This window comes from Geotrypetes seraphini, chromosome 14 (genome assembly GCF_902459505.1).
Source record: "Geotrypetes seraphini chromosome 14, aGeoSer1.1, whole genome shotgun sequence".
NCBI classification, from domain to species: Eukaryota; Metazoa; Chordata; class Amphibia; order Gymnophiona; family Dermophiidae; genus Geotrypetes; species Geotrypetes seraphini.
The window spans coordinates 72876129-72892453 of NC_047097.1; the positions used below are offsets into that span (position 1 = coordinate 72876129).

The 16325-nt window shown below is 45.0% G+C and overlaps 1 protein-coding gene across 7 annotated transcripts in view; it reads right to left on the reverse strand.

The window, feature by feature from the left end:
• The window catches only part of IGDCC4 (immunoglobulin superfamily DCC subclass member 4), a 54960-nt gene that overhangs the window by 21658 nt on the left and 16977 nt on the right, over positions 1 to 16325 (reverse strand). For 5 of the 7 annotated variants that reach the window (XM_033920125.1, XM_033920126.1, XM_033920123.1 and 2 more), the window contains exons 4-6: positions 12277 to 12413; positions 2778 to 2912; positions 1946 to 2101 (exon numbers count right to left, since the gene is read on the reverse strand). In XM_033920125.1, the coding sequence (XP_033776016.1) occupies positions 1946 to 2101; positions 2778 to 2912; positions 12277 to 12413 (428 nt within the window). The remainder of the gene's footprint in view (positions 1 to 1945; positions 2102 to 2777; positions 2913 to 12276; positions 12414 to 16325) is intronic. The other 2 variants (XM_033920124.1, XM_033920122.1) reach the window with 1 other exon arrangement.

A 16325-nucleotide genomic window follows, 5' to 3' on the forward strand; every position in this document is an offset into this window, starting at 1 on the left:
CTAATGAGGGCCTTCCCCACACGCTGAACCTAATAATAATAATTTATTTTCTTATATACCGCCAAAGCCATGGTAGTTCGAGGCGGTTTACAATAAGAGGAGCTAGACAGTCAGCGATAAGTTACAAAATAGAATCAATGAATACAAGTACACTGAAAGCAAGTACAAATAAGAGGCGCTGGACAGTCAGCGACATAGCTATGAATTCGGTATGCAGAATACGAGAGATAATGAACAACAAATTCTTAGGTTTACCACAGCATTAAAGTCGGGCCTTTTGCTAATCTTCCTAGTATTAAGCGGCATAATTCAGGTGATTTTAATTGTTATGCTGGTGCATTGGAAGCCACATTGAACCCCAAATATTTCGGGGACAATGCAGGATCTAAATGTTGATAAATGACATCGGCATAAAACTAAGGGCCAGATTCTCAAAACTTTGCGGTAAAAACCAATGGGCTGCTGTCGAAACCATTATTATAGCGATTTCAAACAGGTGAGTCATTCTCAAAAAACCCACGCATGCAAATGAGGTTGGTGGAGAGTAGCGAAGGTTTGCTAAATTTACATGAGATGAGTCGCTGGTGATTAGTGATCGGCACACGTGCAGAATATACCACAAAAGAGGTGGAAATGTGCGCTTGTGCCAGGAAAAGCAACGCTGTAAGCGTTGTGTCAATCATAGGCGTGCCAGAGCTACTGGATGAAGGGAAGGGAAGGGAGGGAGATGCAACATTGGCTTTTCTCCCCCCCAAACTGCTTTAATAGCAAATGTAACTACTCCGAACATATAACCTAGCTGCTAAAATAACTTCACCGTATATTTATCGTCTAAAATGTAAAGGTAACATTAACGAAATTGTAACTTCGCTGTAAATGTCTCTTCATCTGTCAACCACATAGAACTTCCATGGTAATGCGGTATACAAGAATAAAGTTATTATTAATTCATATAAATTTTGTAATTTGTTATTAATGTCTAATGTTATCACAAACCACAGCCAGAAACACGTAAAACACGGCTATAAATCATGTGCTCATCCGCAGCTCCACTATCTCCTCCTCTCCCTATTGGCTAAGGCTCTTAACATTTGCATCTCCTCTTCCTATTGGCTAAGGCTCTTTACACCTGCATTGTGAGGTCATAGAGCTTTAGGGTTATAGAAACATGATGGCAGATAAAGGCCAAATGACCCATCCAGTCTGTCCATCTGTCCATCCACTATCTCCTCCTCTCCCTATTGGCTAAGGCTCTTAAATATTTGCATCTCCTCTTCATATAGGCTAAAGCTCTTTACATTGGCGTTGAGAGGTCATAGAGCATTCTTTTCATAGAAACACGGACTTCCTCCCTGCCTGACACGATTTGAGGAAGCTTTTCAAAACCTGGACAAAGTGCTGGGTTTTGAAAAGTCGACCAGAGATCTGGTAACCCTATTCCTGAGCCTATCACCTCTTAACTTCATCCTATGCCCTCTCATTCCGGAGGTTCCTTTCAAATGAAAGAGACTCAACTCATGCGCATTTACGCCACAAAGGCACTGAAACGGCTCTATCATATCTCCCCTCTCTTGCCTTTCCTCCAAACAGAATAAATCCCCCCAGCTCCCCCACCCCCCTTACTCTGCAAATACCATAAGAAGCTGACATGAAGGGCCTGGATTCCTATAGCCCTTAAGTCTCTCTAGAGCACATTTTCTCTAAGCAACCTATTCCCACGATCCCCAAATACCCTTCATTCCCATAAACCCCCCCAGCTTCACATTCTCTCTCCTTAAGTTTTTAAAGATTACATTGATTTAGGTTCGTGTGTTGGATTCTGCTACAGAACACATCGCAAATCACTTTGCACCCATAAAGAGGGAGCACTTCTTTCTATACAGGAGTACTGGCCCGTCTTGCACCTGGACACGTGCATGGTATTGAGGCCGGGCTCTCCACTCACCCAGAACTCGCAGATCAGCTTCTGCTATAGCAAAGTGTTCAGTGCCGGGTTTATCAGCGCGGCAAACATAGACTCCAGCGTGGTGGAGCTGAGCGCGAGGGATCAGGAGATTCACCTCTCCCAGTACTAATACATCTGTAGAGATGGGATCTCCGTCTGCAGAAAAGAGAAAGAGATACAAGATTCTTCTATCACTGTATCACACAGCCATCACCAGGTGTTTCTAAGCCTTCTGTCTCACAGCATTGCACAGTGCAGGGAATAAATAATAGAGTCATTTTCAGTGTATACATGCAACATTAATCAATCTGCCTCTGCCACAATCTATTTTTAATTTAGGCCTGATACCAGACCTAAACTAACTAGGCAGATTATCTGGAGAACTGATTTTTGGCCTGAGGCTGTCCGCATAATATTTGAAAATATACATCTAACAGGTTGGAAAACGACCCTGATATTGCCAGGAGATCACTGGGCGATGTCATCTGACCTAGGCCAGTCCTGAGAGGCTTATCCACTTCACATCTTGCCCTATTGTATCTCTGAGAAAAACTGCAGGTCTAGCACTGGCCCAGAGATGGGGTTCTGGGGCACAACTGGAGTCTCTATGTGAGAAACTTGAGGCAGTTTACAACATTGTCAGCATAGTACAATAACGTAATCCATACTTCGTACCCAAAGTCTTCTCAACCTACAACTCCCACATCCCCAACCCAAACTCCTCCAGATATCGGTCCTGCATGCTTAATCCTATCTTCTCCTCTCATCCTGAAACAATACAATCTGCCAAAGACATTGGAAAAAGCCTTTTGGCTCTGAGATGTGCCATTACCCTGACGCATCCAAGAGATCCTGGGTGAGGGGTTTGCCGCTGCCATGCACTCCAGGACTGCACTCTGACCCGCCACCACCGTCGTGTTCTGTGGAGCAGTGGTGATAGTCACCTCTTCAGTGATAGGCTGAGACCCTGCAGAAGAGGTTACATAGTCAGTCTGGTTTATGGAACACAGTAAGAGATGGGAGAGAGGGAGGGAAGTTGTTACAGGGGATGGCTGGGCCTCTCCAATTCCACTGCACGCAGGATTCTGTCATTGCTGCTTTGACAATAAAGCAGGGCTCATTTCAGCAGTACCACCCCCTACAGAAGAGCATGGCCCAGCACCCTTCCATCCTAGAAACATGATGGCAGATAAGGGACAAATGGCCCATCCAGTCTGCCCATCCACAGTAACTAAAGTAAAATCTGGACACCCTGCTCAGATGCCCTCCTGCCCGACACAATTTTGAGGAAGCTTTTCAAAACCCAGACAAAGTGCCGAGTTTTGAATGACGTCTGGACCTCTGGACATGACCTCGAAAAGGAGGTCATGTTCGGGGAAATCCAGACATCTGGTAACCCTAGAAATAACCATTATCTCTTCCTCTCTCTAAGAGATCCCAGTGCCTATCCCACCCTTTCTTGAATTCAGACACAGTCTGTCTCCACCATCTCTACCAGGAGACTGTTCCAGCATCTACCACCCTTTCTGTAAAAAAGTATTTCCTTAGATTACTCCTGAGCCTATCACCTCTTAACTTCATCCTATGTCCTCTCATTCCAGAGCTTCCTTTCAAATGAAAGAGACTCGACTCATGCGCATTTACATTACGTAGGTATTTAAACATCTCTATTGTATCTCCCCTCTCCTGCCTTTCCTCCAAAGTATACAGATTGAGATCTTTAAGTCTGTCCCCATATGCCTTATGACGAAGACCACACACCATTTTAGTAGCCTTCCTCTGGACCGCCTCCATCCTTTTTATATCTTTTTGAAGGTGCGACCTCCAGAATTGTACACAATATTCTAAATGAGGTCTCACCAGAATCTTATACAGGGGCATCAATACCTCCTTTTTCCTACTGGCCATACCGCTCCCTATTCACCCTAGCATTCTTCTAGCGGAGTCACCAGAACCTCCCTAAGTTCCTTCCGAACCCCTTTGGATGTACACCATCCAGCCCCATCGCTTTGTCTACCTTTAATTTAACTAGCTTCTCACAAACACAACCCTCTGAAAATCGATCAGGGTCTTCCACTCCTCCATCCCTATTCGTGTTTGTCTTATGCGGTCCCACTCCCGGCGCTGGAAGAGCACAGGAGCCTCCATCTGCAATTCTTTTATGTGTGATGTGAATAATACTGGTAGCTACAGTCTGAGTATCTGTTGTAATCCAGTCACAATTTAAATGTGTTTAATCATCACAGGAGATCACTTCAGAAATTCTTACAGCATCGATCACAGGACCAAATCACTACTAGGTGAGAAAGTCTCCAGGGGTCTGGGTGGGGCAGTTGGTTCATTTCTAAGAGTTTCCCTCATTTCAAAGGTGTATAAGTTATGTTCTGTTATATTACACTTGTATAAACTGCTTTCCTTGATTAAAAACCCAAAGCTCAGTGGTTTTACATCAAACCAATAGATAATGAAATCATACTGACAATGTAATCCATCGGCATGAGCAGAACCAATGGACCCAACCCAAATATAGGAAAAATCAAATCTATAAGAAACAGCATAAACTAGCAAACTGGGGAGGAAGACAGCACTGGGTAGGAGAGAGAGGGTGGTTGGGGGAGGCTGAACTCATGGCACATCATTTAGGAACAAGAAATAGGAAGAAAATGAAATTGTTGGTTAAAGGAAGTTTGGAAAGCAGGACGGCTCTCTGGTGGAGGGAAATTATAACAGAGCTCGATGTTTTAAAAGTAGATAGAAACATAGAAACATAGAAGATGACGGCAGAAAAGGGCTATAGCCCATCAAGTCTGCCCACCCTACTGACCCATCCTCTTAAGTCTATACCTAGCGACCGATATTCCAGTTCAACCCTCGTAGGGATCCCACATAGGTATCCCATTTATTCTTAAAGTCCAGCACGCTGCTGGCCTCGATCACCTGCGCTGGAAGCTCATTCCAACGGTCAACCACTCTTTCTGTGAAGAAATACTTCCTGATGTCGCTATGAAATTTCCCCCCTCTGAGTTTGAGCGGATGCCCTGAGTTTGAGAGGGTCCCATGAGAAAGAAGATATCATCTTCCACCTCGATACGTCCCGTGATGTATTTAAATGTCTCAATCATGTCTCCCCTCTCCCTACGTTCTTCTAGAGTGTAGAGCTGTAGTTTGTTTAGTCTCTCCTCGTACGAGAGACCCTTTAGCCCCGAGATCCTCCTGGTGGCCATCCGTTGAACCGATTCGATTCTAAGCACATCTTTACGGTAATGTGGCCTCCAGAATTGTACACAGTATTCCAGATGAGGCCTCACCATGGTTCTGTACAATGGCATTATGGCTTCAGGCTTCTTGCTGACAAAGCTTCTACTGATACATCCCATCATCTGCCTTGCTTTAGATGAAGCCTTCTCCACTTGATTGGCAGTTTTCATGTCTGCACTGATGATTACTCTTAGGTCTCATTCCACCGAAGTACAAGTTAAAGTTTCTCCATTCAAGGTGTAATTTCTGCATGGATTACCGCTACCGAGGTGCATAACCTTACATTTCCCAGCTTTAAAGCCCAGCTGCCAGGTCGAGGACCATCTTTCCAATGTAAGCAGGTCCTGTGCCATACTATCCTGTAAATTACATTCCCTTACTATATTGCATAGTTTAGCGTCGTCAGCGAATAATGTTATTTTACCCTGAAGCCCCTGAGTCAGATCCCCTATGAATATGTTGAAAAGGAGTGGGCCCAGGACTGAGTCCGTCTGGTCCCTGAAGTCCCTGTAGTGCCTCTCCATGGTTCAGGAATCCGAAGTTCATATCCCGGCACCATCCCTGTAGCCACTCGTTAGTCCTCAGGATACGCTCGTCCCTGGCTCTCCCCTTGCCTCTAACTGGGAGGATAGAGGAGAAGACCACCTCCACTCCGGTCTGCTTCAGCCTCTCGCCCAGGGCTCTAAAGTCTCTGGTGATGTTCTCCGGGGTGTTCCTTGCAATGTCGTTTGTCCCCACATGGACGAGAAGCATGGGAAAGTTGTCCTGGGGTTTGAGTAGTCTATCAAGACAGGTGGTGACATCCCGTACTCTGGCTCCAGGCAGACAGCAGACCTCCCTCGAATCCATATCCGGTCTGCAAATTGGTCCCTCGGTGCCCCTCAGCATGGAGTCCCCAATAACTATTACTCTGCGCTTCTTCGTAGGGGGTTGGTCAGTTGTTCCCGGAGTTGGAGCTGTGAGTTGGGCCTGGTCAGTTGTTCCCGAAGTTGGAGCTGTGAGTTGGGCCCGTTCCTGTTCCTCATTAGTAGGTCCTTCCTGAAGAATCTGGAATCTGTTCCTCAGGGTGAGTTGAGGGGTTGGTGTAGAGCTGCCCTGTCGATGAGAGAAAGAGAAAGAAGAAGATGAGGACATTGAAAAAGGTGTGTGGGGGGGGGTTTCCTGTGCTTGCCCGTGGAGGAGGTCACAAGCTGCCATGACTCAGCGTCACCGGCCATTTCCTGTATCCCAATTGTTGGTTTCAACGCTGATGATTGGGGTGTCCCGAGGATGGACTTGTCATGGGTCTGCTCGGTGATTTGGGACAGCTCCTGGACGACTCCATTGATGTAATCCTCATCCTCCTGGATGCATCTCAGATGTTTCACCTCCTCCCTGAGGTTCCTTAGTTCCAGCATGAGGTCACTATCCAGCTGGTCTACCTCCTCCGTCTGCGTAGAAGCTGTAGTGTAGTGCTGGGGGATGGTCTCGGTCTGCACAGAGACAGAGAGAGAGCCCTCTGTCAACCGTCCTGGGTCCTCCTCCTTTCGTATGCAGTCCGTGGTCGCCTCCTGGATCCCCATGCCGATTGGAATGCTGGGCTTGATTGTAGATTTGGCGCTTCTTGTCCTCCCTGCCATATCTAAGTTGTTCTCAGCTGTAGAAATTGGCCAATAGGTCAACTTTCCTTTAATTTATGAGGCTGGAAACTGTGGAATTGCAAAAGGGTATTACAATCTGATGGCTTCTGATACAATGCCGTTTTTAACGCCAGCAGTTGTTTTATGGACATGGTCCAGGACATCCATAAACTCACTCCCTGTTCTACCATAAGAAGCTGTAAAATGCAGATTAGTATCTCAGAAACTGAGCCAAGTCCAGGAGTAGTTTTGTAAAGTCATAAGGAGCCTGTCACTAAAAGCTGCCCCCATTACAAACCTCCTCTTTGACTCTCTCCCCTCCCTGTTTCCCCATTAAAATCTGTTACGACCTTGCCCCATTTGGGCCTCATGGGGCAGCTCCATGAACCCCCCCAACCCATCAGACAATCATTTTGACCATCTTAATATTTAATTGATTTATGGGTTGTGTTCTGAGGCTCCCATTCTCTTGGATAGAGAGATCTGTTCAAATTTGATATTTATTCCTGCAGTGCTCATGGTCTCCACTAGGTGGAACCAGAAAGCCAGAGATGAGAGCAGGCACTTGGTCCCTGTGAAAGGTCTTCATCCTGGAGCTTCACAATACTTAAATCTCTGATATCCACAAAGAGCTCCAAATCCAATGAGCCAAAGAGCCACTGGGGCTACTCCAGTGTTCTGTGCACTGCCAATGGTCCTTGTAGCCTTGGGTAAGAACATAAGAATCGCCTTCCTGGGTCAGACCAATGGTCCATCAAGCCCAGTAGCCCATTTTCACGGTGGTCAATCCAGGTCCCTAGTACCTGGCCAAAACCCAAAGAGTAGCAACATTCCAGAATCCCAAAGAGTAACAAAAGATTCTAGAACCCCCAAAGAGTATTAAGATTCCAGGCAAAATCTCAAAGAATAGGAAGATTCCGGAACCCCAAAAAGTAGCAACATTCCATGCTACCGATCCAGGGCAAGCAGTGGTTTCCCCCATGTCTTTCTCAATAACAATATTGGTTTTTCCCTGTGAACATACATGTCCAAGTCAGGTGGGGGGGAATACTTTATATTTTCTTATGTTTTAAGGACAATTGTTGGGTATGTGGGAGGGAGGGATATTTGATGTGAATTAGACTTTGGTAGAATATTAAGTGATGTTAAAGTGTAAAATGATTTTATCTTATACTGCACTTATTGAAAGTTTTAAAAATGAATAAAGAATTAAAAAAAAAAAAACCAGACTATGGACTTTTCCTCCAAGAACTTGTCCAACCCTTTCTTAAAACCAGCAACGCTATCTGTTCTTCGACCTTAGGCGTTCCAAGACATCTATAGATGTGATGAAGGTGCTGTTTTTCAGCGCCTACATTTAAAAAAAAAGATTTTAAAACCTTTTTAAATGGCTTTTACTGATTAAGTTAGGCACCTAACTTAAGGTGTCATTTATAGAATATGGGCACAGAGGTTTCTTCTATTGAGAGACAAGAGGATGGGAGGAGAGGGCAGAGGAGAGATTGGTTAGAAGAGAAAGCAGAGAGACCAGAAAAGCAGTCAACCCTTGAAGGCAGATTCGCTTCCGCAGCTAGAGCAGTACAGGTGAGAACAATGGGACAGACTGGGAGAGGGGCCAGCAGATTATTGCTAGCTGCCCTTGACGGAGAGAGCAGGATATTTGGGAGAGAAAAGAATAGCTTTCATCCAACACTAGGGGAACCAGTGGCCCTTGTGTTACGAAAACTGCACAACAAACAAATACGTTCCTCAGATTGTTTCTGCGAATCCAAGAAAAGAGCTCAAGTGACAGATTAGCCAAAGCATGCAATTAGGTTTCACTTTCAGGGCAAATCATTACGCAGAAGGCAGGTTAATGAACTGGAAAGCCATCTCACACCTGGTGTGAAAAAGCACATTGTTACTGACAGCGACGGACTCAGGAGCCAATCCACCTCCACTGTTACCATCTGACTATGCTTGGGATCAGAGAGCTGTGGTGTCTGTAAGCTTGGCTTCCATTCCCAGCTCTTCCCACTTTGTGACGTTCAGGAAGTTTCTTAAGCTCGTACTGGAAATGTGTGACTGTTAGCTGTCCAGGACGAGACTGTTGCAGGAATACACCAAATGTGTCCCATTAAGACCTTCCTAGAAAGTGAAGCAGCTTTCCCCACCCCTTGAAAGTTAATCGCGTAGATAACCTAATTAAACATGGAAACATAGAAAATGACGGCAGAAAAGGGCCACGGCCCATCTAGTCTGCCCACACTAATGGCCCACCCCCTAACTACCTCCATGAAGAGATCCCACGTGCCAATCCCATCTTTTCTTAAAATCTGGCACGCTGCTAGCCTCAATTGTTGACCTTTGTTTCTGTAAATCCAATTGAACTAATAATTTCATCCAAAAACCATTATAAAAGTGACTCCTGAAATTCCATCCTGTCTCATAGTGATGACATCATTGCTGGAGCACATGTAACCTGTGGTGTCATCAGCCATGGCACGGCTCTTCTGCATCATGGCAGCAACGCTGGGCTGCCTTTTAGAGGCAGAGAACGTGACCTGGTTACCGAACAGTGGATGATAGACTCATTGTAAAGCAATTAGTCACCCAGAGCTCCAATGAGATCAATCTTCCAGAATTGAAACTGACACCAAACAAGCTTCTGTACAAGGTTTAATTTACATAAATAAATTACGGGCACTGCTGGCACAGAGTGTAATGGGCCCCGTTCATTGTTAAGTGCTCCACCGTGGCTTCCTGTTCCCCAGATTTCTGCTTGTTGCCACCAGTAATCTGCTTTCTTTCATACCTTCCTGCTTACGTCTGTGGCAAATACACGACTTACAAAATGTGCAGAGGGATGCCACACTGGAGAAACATGGCATAAATTAAAGACAGGCCATAAACTAATTCAGAAAACAAACAGAATGATGAACAGTTCCCAAAGGAAGATCAGGTCCTTAACAGCTTTATCATAAAGATGCTTAGAGAAAAGTAAGCACACAGGAATGGAAAACGTTTAAAATTAGAAAGATCCAACACTCTGAAACCAACATAAATGTCGTCACTAGAGACACAGTCTCACACCTCTCTCTCTAAGCGCCAATTCCTAGGCTCTGCCTCTATAACTCTCTATTAAACATGGAACTGAAGCACTGTGGCATCTCTCCCATGAGGGAAGTCTATGTAAATGGTTTGGTCCACCTTTCTATACTCGCCTATCCTTTTATATGAGACATAAGTCTCGGTAAGGCTCTATCACACACAGCTTCCAAGGAGTGTCATGCCAACTGGAGGCCGATTGTGAGGGAATGAGTGAATAAACGATTGGTCCAAACCTCTGCCAGGCACTGTTAACACTGCTTGCTATCAGAACTGAAAGACTTTCTCTGAAAATCTGTGGCTACTTCTGTGAGCACCCCAATTTCGGATGTCTTCCAAAGCCCTACAGCAGTGTTTCTCAACTTGGTCCTGGAGTCCCCCTTTGCCAGTCAGGTTTTCAGGATATCCATATTGAATTTACATAAACTTCATTTGCATACACTGCCTCCATTATGTGCAAATTTCTTTCATGCATATTCATTGTGGATATCTTGAAAACCTGACTGGCAAAGGGGGACTCCAGGACCAAGTTGAGAAACACTGCCCTATAGTGCTGGTCGGTGCAACCAAAATGAGCTGAGCCAGTCCTGGTTTTGTCTCACTGCATTGTCGCCAGCAGTTGAATTTACACCTGGAGCTTGTCCAAAGTGGTTCTGATAGAATTCTACTTGTTCATTTCCTCTGCGTTAATCCACAGCTTTTCTCAAAACACACAACGCAACAAGAATATTGTAGATTTTCCACAATTAGTAAAGCTCAGTTTCCCTGTTCTTATGGGCTTTTGTAAGATCAGGCAGCCAGGCATGGAACCCATGGAAGGGCAGGCTGGATGGGCCATTTGGCCTTTATCTGCCATCATGTCCCTTTCAGGCTGCTCCAGCCAAAATATATTTCTTTTGTTTTTGGTTTTCTCCTGCTCTTTTCTCCACTGTTCCTCCAAGGGAAAGAGGACGGCCTCTACCCACTGCAGAATAATCCAGAGCGACCCCACAGCCTCTTCACCTCAAACAGGTGTTAAACAAACAAGACACAAGACAGAGAGTTTTCCTACAAGAGAGACAGACTGGCCAAAAAGTATCCTTCCTGGAAAGGGTAACTTAAAAGGAGAAAGAGTTACTCATGCTGTACAGTATTTAATAGCCTGTGTTCTCACACTTCTTGGCAGCATCCCTTGATTCGCCTTCTTCAAGGGGAAGACTTGGCACCTGAGACTGTGGCTGGTGTAGGGTGACAAAAAAGAGAACACACGACCCCATCCACACTCCACCACCACCTTTCACCCACTTCCTTGGTTCCCCTTCCCATCCTCTGTACCCTTAATGCTTCTTTCTCTCTCTCTCTCCCTCCAACCCTCCTTTCCCATGGGTGGTACTTCTGTCTCTCTCTCTCCTTCCAACCTTCCTCTCCAGTGGGTTCTTCTTTTTTTCTCTCTCCTTCCAACCAACTCCCCCTTCCAATGGGTGTCCCCCTCTCTCCTTCCAACCTCCTCTTTGCCTCTCCCCTCCCATCCAGCACTACCCTACTCCATGCTCTTTTCTTCAGCACTCCCTCCTTTCCATAATGCTTCTCCAGCCCTCTCTCCCTCCATGCTGTTTCTCCAACCCTCTCCTGCTGCGTGGAAATAGGACTACAGAAATCCCATAGGAATAACTTCTGGTTTTGCGGAATTTCCAAGGGGATTGCAGAAGTTGCTGCGGGTTACAAACAGGAGTGTAGTCAAAATTTTTGATGTTGCCAGAGTGAGGCTTGGAATTCCCAGCAAGTCAGATAGAACAGTGGTTCCCAATTCTGTTCTGGAGAACCACCAGGCCAATCGGGTTTTCAGGCTAGCCCTAATGAATATGCATGAGAGAGATTTGCATATAATGAAAGTGACAGGCATGCAAATCTGTTCCATGCATATTTATTAGGGCAATCCCGAAAACCCAATTGGTCTGGACAGGGTTGGGAACCACTGAGCTAGAACACCAGACTGTCAGAATACTCATTGGTCAGTAATTACACATTAATTGCAGGAATGGGTGGGGATGGTACAGGTGGGGATGGGTTAAACTCCAGTAGGGACAGGTGAGGATAGGTGAAAATTTCTGTTCCCGAGTAACTTTCTATTCTAGAATGGATAAGACGATGTAAAAATGGCCTAGAAAGGGAAGAATGCTAGGAAGAGGATGAAAGAAGAAAGGTGGAGGGATGTACCCTTTGGCTAGGGTTACCATATGGCTCCAGAAAAAAGGAGAACGGATTGAGACATCTGGGCTTAACTTCTATTGAAAGCAATGGAAGTAAAATCCAGATGTCTTAATCCCTCCTCCTTTTTCTGGAGCCATATGGCAACCCTGCCTTTGGCAGACCTCCACCTGGCCATACCTTGTATCACAGTAAGACGGGCCTCATTACTGTACCGCTTCCAAGCCGTGTTGGCTGCAAGACAGCGATAGGATCCTGCGTCCTTCTCCTGCACGTTTTTGATTTGTAGCGCACCATTCGGAAAGATTAGGAATCTGCTGGAATAGAAGAGAAAAGCCAGACGTTACCCACATGCTCTACAAACACACCTGTATAACATATGGTACATGGCAGAGCACCTCATCAGCATCCGTAGCAGAAACATGCTTCACCTGTACACACCTCCTCTCTACACTCTGCAAGCACACACTTCTCACAGTAGTCGAGCATGGAAGAAGGGCCAAAGACTTTGAGGTGATGAGAAATAAAACATTAAAGTCTCCTCAGTGCAACAAGGAGAGGAAGTGATATTGGCACATGGATCCATATAATTTCAGAAATGCTGAGACTCTCATTCATAGAAACGTGACAACAGATAAAGGCCAAATGGCTCATCCAGTCTGCCCACCTGGAGCATCCACTATCTCCTCCTCTCCCTATTGGCTAAGGCTCTTAACATTTGCATCTCCTCTTCATATAGGCTAAGGCTCTTTACACCTGCATTGTGAGGTCATAGAGCTTTCTTTTCAAAGAAACATGATGGCAGATAGAAGCCAAATGGCCCGTCCAGTCTGCCCATCCGCAGTAACCATGATCTCTTTCTCTCTCTGAGAGATCCCATGTGCCTATCCCAGGCCCTCTTGAATTCAGACACAGTCTCTGTCTCCACCACCTCTACTAGGAGACTTCCACGTATCTACCACCCTGAGCCGATCACCTCTTAACTTCATCCTATGCCCTATAACCTATAATAGCTTCAGGAAGACGATCTAATAGAATTAAGCAGGTACCTGTTCCCCAACCTTCTGTGTCTTGACCCTCCCCTGGTTTTATTTTTACTTTTACATTTTTTAGAATTGTATTTATGTCAATTGCTGTCAACCGCCTCCCTCCTTACATGTATTACTGTATTAGTAGTGAATGTTATGTTTGTCGGTTTTTAATATTTTACTCAATTTTTGAACTTATGTAAATCGCATTGGATTTGGACTATGTGAAGTAATCAAAGAAATTAAATAAACTTGAAACTTGAAACTCTCATTCCTGAGCTTCCTTTCAAATGAAAGAAACTCGACTCATGCACATTTATATTATGTAGGTATTTAAACGTTTTTGAGACTTTTTCTCCACCTGTTTTGGATCTTAATGTTAGATCTTGGAGAGGTAGCCCACTGCTGGTGAGTGACATTTTTTCTAGTATTTTATTTAAACGTCTCTATCATATCTTCCCTCTCCCACCTTTCCTCCAAAGTATACAGATTGAGATCTTGTTTCTCCCACCTCACCAAAACTGTATAACCCCCCTATTGCCCTTATGACTGCAGTTGTCACCTACATGTCAGTACAGAAGGGGTTTGGGGGGCACTAGTTAGGGTGAGATATGGGCCTGCCTCCTCTTCCCTGGGGTCCACCGGACTGACTACCCTTCTTGCTGGTCTCCTAGGACTGGCCATAATATCTGCAGCTGTGATAGAGAGACCAGTGGCACAACAGAGAGGGAATTGGGGGGGGGGGGGTGTCATCCGGTTAGTTTGGGCACCTTTTTGGCACATCTTCATTTTTAAAACGGGTCTAGTCCTAAGCACGCCCTAACCCCACCCAAAACATGTCCCCAAGAAATTTAGACGCATTGCTGAGAAACAGCATAAAAAAACAACTAGAAAGTAGGTTTCAAAAATGGTGATTTGGACGTCTTGGCGATCCAATTGTCCAAGGGCCACTTTATGAGGTCTTTTGGACATTTCTCTTTTTTGAAAATCAGCTCCTTAGTGGAACTAGAAAGAAGGGTGACCTATATGATAAGGGCTGTCATATAAGGGGAAGTGATAGAACAGAGAGCTATAAAATCCTGAGTGGGGTGGAACAGGCAAAGAGTGAACAGTTGTTTACTCCTTCAACTCGTACTGAGACCGGGAGCTACTCCATGAAGCTACTTGGAACGATTCTGCTCTTTAAGATCCTGCTGGGTAATTGTGACCTGTGTTGACCACTGTTAGAAACAGGATGCTAGGTCTGACCTAGGATGACTCTCTTTATGTTCTTAGTACTTGTCTGAAATATCTCCTTGACGTAGAAATAGTATTCCTTGAGCCTTGGAGAATCCATGCCAGTTTCTGCAGGAGGTTTGTGGCACTGGGACCTGGACCGCAGAACCTGAATGTACATCACTTTGTTAGAAAACAAACTTAAATAAGCCCATAGCCTACTATGAGACCCAGATGATGGGTCCATGGTGTGTCAAAAGAAGCAAATAACTGTTTCATTAACGCGTTTCGTCCAGTCAGGTTTTTATTGACCTCTTCTTCATCTCACGATCTTGTTCAGCCAGTCTTTATACATTAGATTACATTAGTGATTTCTATTCCGCTTGTACCTTGCGGTTCAAAGCGGATTACATTGGAAGAGAGCTGGATATTTCCAGAAGGTTGTATTACATTGGAAAATTGCTGGTACAGGTTACGTATTGAGGTTTCAGGTTACATTACATTGGAAAATATCAGGCTTCGTTACATTGGTAGATAGCTGGTTACAGGTTACATATTGAGGTTTTCAGGATATATTGCCCTAGAAGATATTAGGTTTCAGGTTGATTAATTGGGTTTCAGGTTACTTTTTGGGACGTTGAAGAGATGATACCAGAGGAGTGGACAATACATGGGAGATTACAGAGGGGATAGGAAGAGGGAGAGATTAAGTTGATTGAAAAATACTTTTTGAATAGTAGTGTTTTGATTTCTTTTCAGAATGCTTTGAAGTCAGATGTTGTGGTTAACAGTTTGGAGATGGAGGGTTCAAGTTTTGCTGCTTCCATTGCTAGGAGGTTGTCATATCGTTTTTTGCAATGAGTACCTTTGAGTGGTGGGTAGGAGAATGGGGTCTGAGTTCTCCTTGTTCTGGGTGGAAGGTTTCGGTTTAGGCGATTGTTTAGGTAGGTAGGTGCAGTACCGTATATTACTTTGAAGAGTAGACAGTATAGTTTGAATTGAATTCTAGCTCGAATCGTAGGTAGGCCTTGGTGATGTGGTCAAATTTTCCGAGTGAATAGATTAGTCTGAGAGCTGGGTTCTGAACGGTCTGTAGTTGCTTAATCATGTTTGTGGGGCTGTTCAGTCCCTTTGGTTATCCTTCTCGGTACCTGTTCCAGTTCCACTGTATCTTTCTACCATGTTGCCATACAGAGATCTTAAGGCTGCTGCGTTGCCCATTCCTTTCAGCTGAATCTGGGACAGACCAGTGCCAGCTTCCCTGCTTTCGATTTTTACCTTTGCACTCTTGTCCATTACTGACTGTCCTGTACTTGGGGACAGTGAACCCCACCAAAGAACCGGTGCTTGACATCAATTCAGGAAGCACTTCAAGCGGCTGCATCTGCTTATGTGACCCTGCGATTGCATGTGTCTGGTGGTTAATACTAGGTGTTGTGGGTGAGGGTATTTGTGTATATTTGGATGAATTTAGTATGAGGGGGTGCTGAAAAGTTCTCAGGCCAACCACCCAACTTCCTAAATTCTGAGCGTTATTTTGCCACTGTAGCTGAAAAGAATATTATCTTATTTCGTTAAGTGCCAATTTGCAGAAACAAAATTCCATGTTTTGACATTGTTTCAGATCATTGATTGAACCATATCCACCTCATTCTCTTCTTGGTTGGGCTGAGAACTGATGCAGGCATTGAGGAAGCAGCGCGACGGCGGCTGGATGCTGAAAAGAATGCTCCTGCCCTGCACCACTGGCCGCGACAAGGCAGGAGGCAGCCAGCGATGGTATTTACCGGAGGGGGGAGGGATGTATAGGTCACCCCATTGTATAGGCCATTTTAGATTTTAAAACGCTTAGATAAGCCACGCCTAGTAACATGGGGCATCTTATCTAAGCGTTTTAAAACCTAAATTAGCATTTCCTGTGGCCTATACATGGGAAAATACGGTAGTAACATTCCACGCTACTGATCCAGGGCAAGATGTGGCTTC